The 10,048-nt window shown below is 36.2% G+C and overlaps 1 protein-coding gene across 2 annotated transcripts in view; it reads left to right on the forward strand.

Moving 5' to 3' along the window:
* Nucleotides 1-9,843, forward strand: part of AIMP1 (aminoacyl tRNA synthetase complex interacting multifunctional protein 1) — a 64,615-nt gene extending 54,772 nt beyond the window's left edge. For both annotated transcript variants that reach the window (XM_048846665.1, XM_075127563.1), the window contains exon 7: nt 9,592-9,843. In XM_048846665.1, the coding sequence (XP_048702622.1) occupies nt 9,592-9,758 (167 nt within the window). In that variant the 3' untranslated portion in view covers nt 9,759-9,843. The remainder of the gene's footprint in view (nt 1-9,591) is intronic.
* The last annotated feature ends 205 nt before the right edge of the window (nt 9,844-10,048 follow it).

Below are 10,048 nucleotides of genomic sequence, written 5' to 3' on the forward strand. Positions count from 1 at the left end.
ACCAAGATGCCAATATATTGTTTGTGGTGGTGGTAGAGCTTATAACCTCTATGTCATGGGTTCAGCTTAACCCCAGACAGGCAGTGATGAGCTCCACAGTTCATTATCAGTTCCCGGAGCCATCCACTGTCAAGCACAAGTTGTCATCTTCTGAAAACGATCATCCAGATAGATGTGGTGTGTATGTGTCAATACGGTCTGATTCCTTCCTACAATACCTGTCGCTTAAAATTGCGTTGCTATGTGTTGGAAATACTGTGCCATACTTGACGCACTACTTAAAAGGTAGGACACTCGGCTTATTGAATATTTATCTCCACAGCATACCTTTTATATAAATACTTCTTAATGTAATCTTCTGGTACTTACAAAAAAATTTTGGATGGCATATCACTGAGAAAGTGAAGTCTCTGCACTGGTGCTTTTCAGATAGATGAAATGTACATTTTATTAAGACTTAGTTGCTGTACCTTGTTGCTGTAATTCAGAGTGTATTACAAATAATATCCTGTTTAAAGACGAAATAATTATTGGAGCATTTTTTTCTTTTTTGGCTTTATATATTTAAAAGATAGCATTTTATTGCTGAAGAAAAATCAGATGCACTGTAGATTATGTACAATGTGAACTAAAATCCAGAAATCTCCAATAATAAAAATGACTTTTGTTTCCTTTACCTTATAGTATTGATCAACTGCACCCCAAATCTGCTGTTCAAGTGTTTTGTGTTTGAAGGGTGAAGAATTTCTAAAGAAAATGGTTACATGGCAGTCTCAAAATATAAACAGAGCTAGTCATTACAAATATATCATAAGAGATATGCACACATACTTACCATGAAAAATAGTTCATAACCTTAAACCAAATTAACTCATTAGTAAATGCCAAAACTGGAAAGAACACATAATTGCCCGATATTAGCCACTTTTTATTTGAAACCAAGGAAATCCCTGAGATGAAACATCTTAAGTCACATTATTTTTTTCAGATCTTGGATTCCTTTTGCTTTGACATTTTCCCAGTGTGGTTTAGCTGGCACTCTGCTGATTCATTCTGTTGGAAAATGTGCTATTTAATTATGTCAATCTATTTAACTGGCAGACTTGAAGAGTGCAAAACACTGAAATAATCTGCCTTCAAAAAAAAAAAGCTGTTGTGAGAAACACATTGTTGTGAATAGAAAACATATATGTTTTCTTTATTACTCATTGTTTCCAAAAAATGTTCAAACTCCCTTATGCTAGTGGGTAGCACAAGCTGCAGAATAAGCTTTGCTAGTGGGAAAATCCTAGTGACAGGATCATGAGGATCAGCCTTCACTGCTCTTTCTCTTAAGCATATTTTATGCTGAGGTCAAACCCAAAAATCTGGTGTTCATGCATACTGGTATTCTATTGACACAGTCTCTTTCTCGAAAGCTGTATTATAAATTAAATGTGGTGTGATAGTTCTAAACCTTGGGCCTGCAGCCTGTGATAGAAGACTCTGTATGTTTTACAACAGCTTCCTTCTGATAGGAGCCATGTGTCTACAAAAGTAGTAAGGTACGGGAAGCGGAAAGTTGGAAGAACCCTGCTAACCCAGTAGTAAATGGTACCCCTTCATTGGCCTTACATCCTGCAACAATTTTTTTTGTCATTCACTATCATAAACATTTGTTTCGTAAAAGAATAATAGATTGAACCAAAATACAAAAGTAAAAATTTCTGGGGCACACGGAAGTGTGATTCATGTGACACTTTTTCTCCATTCCCAATCCACCCAAGTAGATGTTTTCCATCCCCAATGTTAAATTATAGAAATCCTGGTTCACATAGTATGAATCAGAATTGTAATTGGAAATACATTGGATGTTATGGCTGGTAATTTCTTTCACTATGGGCTACCTTGGAGCCTATCTCTAACTTTCAAAGAGATTTTAAAATCATATCCTTCTAAACTGCTCCTCCTACAGATTAAACTTAGTGAGAACGGGATCCTGCCATTGTCCTTTGTGAGCTGTGTGTTAGACCGTTCGCTATCTCTTAAGAACAGTGATCAAAACAGTAAACATTTAACCTGGAACTGTCCCACATTGTGTCTTCTTGCTAAAGCTACTTAAGTAGTGATTTTATTTTTTAAATCAGATGGGTGAAGAGTGTCTCCCTTGGGTTGACTCCTGCATTATCTTTATTACCCATTGTTTCCAAAAAAATTCAAATTCCCGTATGCTTGTGTTAATCCTGCTGACAGCTTTGAGGGGTCAGCCTTGACTTGCTCTTTATCATGTCATATTTTATGCTGAGTCCAAACTCATAAATCAAAAATAAATGATCAGAAATAACATTTGAAAATGATCACAGAGCTATGGAGCTCTGTTACATTGCATTCCGTCTGTTCTTGCACACCAAGCCACCTGCCTAATGGGGCACTTCTGTAGCAAAACAGTTAGAATTACTTTTAAGGAAAGCTTCGATCCATCATTAGATTTCCAAAAGTCTTTTCATAGTGAGAATCAGCTATGTCCGCCTTTGTTATAAAATTGTTCCCAGGTGTTGGTGCATATTGATATTCTATTGACCTATTCTGTTTCACAAAAGCTGTATTATAAATTAAATGTCGTATGAAAGTTGTACTTTAGAACTAAACCTGTGGCCTGCAGTCTATGATAGAGCGTTTGTTATGCTTTACAACCAGTTCCTTCTGATATGAAGCCAGAGACATCTGGGGAGATTTGATGCTGCCAAATGAAGATTTTTACAACCATTTTTTCTTTAAATTGACTTCTGGAGATAAACATTTTAGCTACAAAATATGGCAACTATTCCCTAAAGCACCAATGGAAAAAATATTTTTTTTCAGAAAAACTGGTAGCTACGAGACAAAGCCAATAACTGTTTTTTGAGGATACACCACTCATTCTTAACAGCACAAAATAGACATTCTAGAATAGAACCAATCATTACATATGAAAACATACAAAACATAGATCAATAAATACGAGGAAAGGCTAGAGCAAGCCAACTTGATATAAAAGATATTCTTTTGCTAGTTATGAAGGAAACACTTCTAAGTGACAGTCAGTTTTTGGCAGGAATCAAGAGTATTTATAAATCGCAATAAGGTAATTGGTATAAAGCAGCACACAAGATGGAAGGAATCATGCATTCATACGGTATATAGACTAAAATTTTGAAGGATATTGTCAATGTTTATTTTTAAGCTTTTCTTTTTTTATCAATTTTAAATTTTCAGTTTTTCAAAATTATGTGTGTTAAGCTTTCAGATTTTGTCCATATAAATTTTCACAGTTGTGGGAGATTGAGGGATCAGACAGTAGGGGGAGTCAGATAGTAATTATTTAATGACAGTATATGTTAAGATTTAAAAAGTTTAAGCTTCATAACCATTAAAATACAAATTGTCAACATATCACATGTCCACAAAGTCTGTGTCTTCAAATCAAACTCAAGTCCTCAAGCAGCATTTTTCTTGCTTTGCCCACCTATAAATTTCAAACATCATCAATGGAAGTATTTTTCCTCAGTTTGTGTGTACTGTGAAATTGACATTTACCATTAAAAAGTCTAATCCTTCCAAGCCTAAGTGTAAATAATATATAGCGTGGAAGGTTCGTTTTGTTGTTTAAGAGTAAATAATTTGCAAGACTTCACATAAAATGTAAATGCAAAACAGATGTAATTTAGTACATTTCACTAGGTTCATTTTTAGGGATGAGGAAGTAGGACGGGGAGAGAGTGCTGATTTAATCACAGTAAAAAAAAACAAAAAAAAACCTGTGAAACACACACAGACAGGCATGTGCATTATCCCCAGCCTTCTGCAGGGCACTGATCCTGCCTAACATGATGGAAGGTTTGTTCTGAATCATTAGGTCAGTAAGATTCAGTGAGGGCAAGTCTACACTACAAAATTAAGTTGACCTAAGTTATGTCAACATATAGCCACCACAGTAATTAAATCGCTTTTGAATGTCTGCACTATGCTCCTTGTGTTGACAGCATACATCCTCACCAAGAGTGCTTGTACTGATTTAACTGTCAGTGTGGGGCAATGTGGGATGGCTTCTGAAAGGCAGCAACAATCAATGTAAGCAGTGCAGCGTCTATACTGACGCTGCATCGGCCTAACTACATCCACCTAAGCACTACGCTGCTTTCAGAGGTAGAGTTATTAAGTTGGTGTAGTGAGTGAGTTACATAGGTGGGAGCTATGTTTTAGTGTAGATGTTAGTTAGGTTGACCTATGCTGCCTGAGACATAAGCTGCCCGAGAGCCTGACATTATCATACCAGCTTTTCTCCCCATTGTCTTTAGCCACCAAAGTTTTAATTTGACAGAACACTGATGACTGTTGAACAGTCTTATCAGAGTTGTTTCTGATGGCCCATTGACTGAGACACTGTCCTAACTTTTGGGTCACATTGTTAGGAGTGGCTAAACAAATTACCAGATGTTGGAGGCTAATTATTCATTCTGTCATATATTTGTGCATACAGTTTTAACTGCCTCTTTTGTGCTAAAAAATTCAGTCAGGTTTAACAATTACTAGATTTTAATTTCTCAAGCAGTGAAGGGCTGGTCCTTTGAGTCCTCTGGTCCGGTGGCTCTCAACCTTTCCAGACTATTGTACCCATTACAGGAATCCGATTTGTCTTGCATTCTCCGAGTTTCACTTCACTTAAAAACTACTTGCTTACAAAATCAGGCATAAAAATACAAGAGTGTCACAGCACACTATTACTGAAAAATTGCTGACTTTCTCATGTTTACCATATAATTATAAAATAAATCAATTGGAATATAAATATTGTACTTACATTTCAGTGCATAGTATACATAGTCACTGTATGAAATTTTAGTTTACACTGACTTTGCTAGTGCTTTTTACGTAGCCTGTTATAAAACTAGGCAAATATCTAGATGAGTTGATGTACCCCTTGGAAGACCTCTGTGTATCTCTAGGGGTACACCTATGAGTGGTTGAGAACCACTGCTCTGGTCGTTAGAAGATTGCATAAGGATAACCAAACACAATGTAAGCAATGTTCAATCTTTAATCATTCTAAATGAGTGCTGGGGATTATTCAGCGATTGGTTGCTTTGTCTTTATCAATGTGATAGTTGCTTGTACATGTGTGGCTGTTTCAGACATCAATTAATTCCTGATGGATTTTACAACTTTTAAGAAGGTTCCCTAACCCAGTGTCATCTTGCATCATTGATAAAATCAGCACTCAGTTCTTTGCTGTTTTAAATTCATTGTCTAATGGCAGTAATTAGCAGCTGTTCAAAACTGTAATTTACACATAATGTATGTTCTGAACCTAAATTTTAAAGACTGTCATTAAAACCTAAAATGTGAATGTTACCAATTATTAGTCATTCAGATTTTTAACAAAAAAGACCCAAATTGATATAATTTATCTCCTTATGTATATCCAAGCAATGCAGTGATTTTGCAGATTTTTGGTACCCTTTTTCAAACCTCAACTGTTTTTAAAATGAAATATTTTGATTTTGGAAAGAAATTTATGTTGAGATATTGAAAAGCTGAGCAGGAGATTTAAACTCATTTTCCATTAACATTAATGGGAGATGTGTGTCTAAATCTCCTACTTGGCTTTTGTATACCAAAATCTCAAGGTTGGCTGAGCCACTGCTTTCTTAAAAGCAAAGCTAACCAAGCAGTTCAAAAATAGCAGTACCAGGAACATGGAACTCACATTATTTATTTCAAATTCATTTTAATTTCCAAGACTAGTTATAATAATTTTAAACACTGATAGATTTTAAGTGAGTAGTTTAAACAATGAACATTCAGTTTGAGTCACTGAAATTAAAATAGAAAGGACAGCTGGGTCTGATTTTAATTTGAAGACTGAAAGCTTATGTAGCAGCAGCGGCAACAACAAAAAAACAACCCCAAAGCAGATCCAGCTGTCCCAAGTCAAGCAGAATGGACTCATGGTTAAAAATAACAGACTGATACTGTATATGATGAAGGGGAATTTGGGGGGGCGGCACTGGGTAACTTTCCATGTTCATTTTAGTTGTCATGAACATTAGCCATTTCCGATCTAATAACATTTACAATTTACAAATTTTTTTCCCTGTAGAAACTGGAGAATTTCCTCAAATTCCCCTCTTTCTGTATTTGTAGAGAATATCTTGCTAAGGGACATTGGGCTATGCAGTCACTATTAATAACTGTAATTAAATTTTACTTTACAAAAATGAGAAAGTAGTCTTACACGTTTCATACCCAAAACCACAAGAAATTGCAACTTTGAAAGGGTCTTTTTCATATTAAGAACTTCATAAAGTTTCCATTCTACTTTAGTGAAATCACCTGCTTGATGAAGGTCATAGCAGAAGTTTCCACACACATACAGACAGTCCCTTCTCCTCCACCCCATTTCACACACACAGCCATTTTTAATAGTTACAAAATTTGCAATAAAATCCTCCCTTCTCTGTAACAGTACAATACAAGCTTTTAAAAGAAAAATAGGGTGGAGAAATGCTGCAGCAACCACAAATTTGTCACTTGAGGTGTATGGTTCAAATGCTAATTTTGGTCTAAAACAGTTGATGTTTCAATTGATGGTTCACCAGTTACAAGAGAAATTCATATTATTCTAAACCTGCTGTGCAGTGGATAGGCTGTATAAACAACTTCCTTTATTCAAAACGTTGGTGTGTGGATGCTTTCCACTTTTGCTCAGTTACCTCTCCTAGTGATAAGAAACTAACACCATTGTTGTAAGCTCTATCTTCCGTCCTAGATTTTTCTCCCCAGTGGTAAATTAATCTATATTTCTGTTAAATTGCTTCAAGGTACTGGATCATACTTTCCTTACCTTCTTTGCACCTAAGTGCTGTGATGATGGCAGCATTATAAAACCCTAAGATATAGTCTAATGCAAATCACTGAGCTATGATGGGATGGAAAGATCTCTCTACCACAATTACAGTGCATGGCCAACTGGCTTCTCTCTTGTTGTAGTGTTGCCTTGCGGATAGAATACTCAACTGGCAATCAGAAGCCCTAGATTCTGTTCCCGGCTCTGCCACTTTCTGCTGGGTGATCTTGGGCAAGTTACATTAATTTTCTATGCCTCAGTTTCCCTATCTCTAAACTGGGGATAATGATACAGACTGCTTTGACAAGACCACTCGGTGGCATTATTATTTTTATCTTAGGTTTTTAATACTTTGATAGCACTTGTACAGTTTGATACATTTCATTTGGTTCTTTGGCAGATTCAGCATGTTTCACATCCATAAGAAGAGGGTGGGAAAATCATTGTGGCCATAATTTTACTCCATTTTATTTTTAGATCTCCTTTCAAAGGATTATTTGTCTTATGAGAGAAAGGGATGCAAAGCGGCAGGGTACAGGAGAGGCTCTGGTAATGTTTAAAAGTGGTGCCTGTGCTAATCTAATACAAGCTCACCACAGATCCCAGGAGAGCTCAACTTGGGATTCCAAAGACACTCTTAATAAGATCCAGAAAGCGTTTGTGTAATAAAAGTCAGATTTTAGTTTATCCTCGAAAAATTCATTTGCTTTTTGTAATATTGGGGGGGTGGGGGGAGGAAACAAGGTAGATTTCACCTTCTGAACAGTACAATTGTTTAGCAGCTATTCTGCTTAATAACTTTATTTAGTTGGTATGTATCCATTTTGGTATAAAGGAATGACTTTTTGTGAATTTAGTACAGGACAGTGTTCTAGATATTTTTTTTTTTTAAATCATACAATTAGTTCTACAAGTGTTAAGACATTGACGTAGTTAAGTGCTCCATTTGTGAGAAATAATTTCTGACTGATACATTGAATCTTGGCGCTGTCGCAGGCCAACCTATTCAACAGAGAAGTTGGCCTGCAGTGGAAGCCCATTTAAAAAAAAAAAAAAAAAAAAGCTATGGAAGTTAGAGTCAGAACCAGGCTGAAGTAACTTTTCTTTATAATTATCACCAAGGGTACACAAGCTGAGCACCCAGTCTTCTGAAGTGTCTAAATGACAAACATTAGCTGGCAGTGTTGGAATGGCAGCTGTCCACTCATCCATCTGAGGACAATTGCTTGTTTTTTCCCTTCCTTATGCATTTTGGGACCCTCTATTATTATTCTTTTGCTTAATGAATGTTCCTGATGTAAGCCAGTAAGAACCTTAATGCATGTACAAGATAATTTTATCTCGCCATCACAACTAAGTAGTATGTAGCTGTTATTGGCTAATGTTAATAATAGACCCGTTGGTTAACCAGTCAGGAAAAAGAATCTTATTGTCTTAAAACATCTTCCTGACTGAGTTTGCTGAAGTCTTTCTCAAGAGCTTCTTCCTGGGCTGGCAAGGACTGAATAGAGGGGATGGAATGAGAACACGAGAATGCTCATCACTGAAGTATGTTACTACAGAGAACATAGCAGTTTCCCCTTAAGTAGAGCGCAGCTTGTTGATTTGATGAGTCATGTTAGTTCCTAGTACACTGGCTGTTGTCCTACCTTTTGGGGATATAATTTTTTCCCAATAAAGTAGATATGTGCTGTGAATTTTGAAACATAACATTTTAATTGTATGTGCAATAACTGGGCTGAATTGAAACTCTTAGCAAGTTGAAATATTGACAGTGAAATGGCATTAATTCCCCTGGAGGCTATTTATTATTAAACTGGGCCCTAACCCAGTGGAAGTGTTTATAATTTCCCTTGTGCTCTTCAGTCTACTAACATGAATCACATAAAAAGGGTTAAAAACACCCTAAGGCATTGTGGCTAAATGACGGAGTCTTGTTTTACTTTAGGAGATCTGAAATCCATTTGGTCTTTGCAAAGGAAAATAAATGGTACAATGAATTGATTGTCATGCTTTATTTATATCATGAAAGATGATGTTGGCACACAGCAGTTCATTCAGTATAAATCATCTTTAAACTGGCAACAGAGGAATTTATTCAGGTTAATTTTTTGGTTCCCTTGTCATTTTTTAAATGGTCAGGCAAGAAATGCAAACAGGAGGAATATTTTGAACAGGTATAACGTTTACAGTTGTAGATTGTCCACGTGCCTTTCACATTTACTCAGTACAAATTTCATGTGCCTACACTGTCTACAACAAATAATTAAAACTTCACTGCCCAGTGCTGTAGATGAGCCTAAGCCTCTCTGGACAATGTGTTCCTATGTTCAATATTTACTTTGTGTTTCTGACATATCTCAAAATCATTAAATAAAATTTTTTTCCCCTTTTTCCTTTGTAATCCCAGTGCTTACACAGCATACTGTTACCTCTTTGTGATTATGTATTATAGCTAGCTATATAAAACTTTCTTTTCCAGGGACCTACAGTACTATCAAGTAAGGATCAGAAAGTACCCAACCCAAAAAACACAATTAAGATTTATGATCTTGACAATTTTCACTCTGAGGCTTGATGAAGTGATAATTTTTTGGCAGCCAATATCACTTCAAATAAATTCTCAAAGGAAAATGTTACTACACTCTATCTCACACATACATACAGCCCATACTCTTCCTTTTGTTTCATGTCTGTTACTTGTTTTTATTTATTTATTTAAACAGGAGAACCTGAGAAGGAACTTAATCCCAAGAAGAAGATCTGGGAGCAGATCCAACCTGACCTTCATACTAATGACCAATGCATTGCTACATACAAAGGAGTTCCATTTGAAGTGAAGGGGAAAGGGGTCTGCAGGGCTCAGACGATGGCCAGCAGTGGAATCAAATAAATAAAACCACTTACTGAGAAACTGTTCAAAGGCTTAAATGGAAAGCTGTGCAAGCACAATAAAGACATGAATATATTCCCCCCAAGGCATGATTGATTCATTTTTCTTTGATCTCTTTTTCTCCAAAGATATGAACTAATTAAATAATGTGCATAGTTATTAACTAAATGCTTGAGCCTGTTTCAGTGGAATAAGGGGTGCAGATACTGAGGATATTTGGGCTTAGTTTAGAAAGGGATGGAGAAGTACTCTACACTCTAAAGTGGTTCTCAACCTGCAGCCCATGGTCC

Source organism: Caretta caretta, chromosome 4 (assembly GCF_965140235.1).
Source record: "Caretta caretta isolate rCarCar2 chromosome 4, rCarCar1.hap1, whole genome shotgun sequence".
Lineage (NCBI taxonomy): Eukaryota > Metazoa > Chordata > Testudines > Cheloniidae > Caretta > Caretta caretta.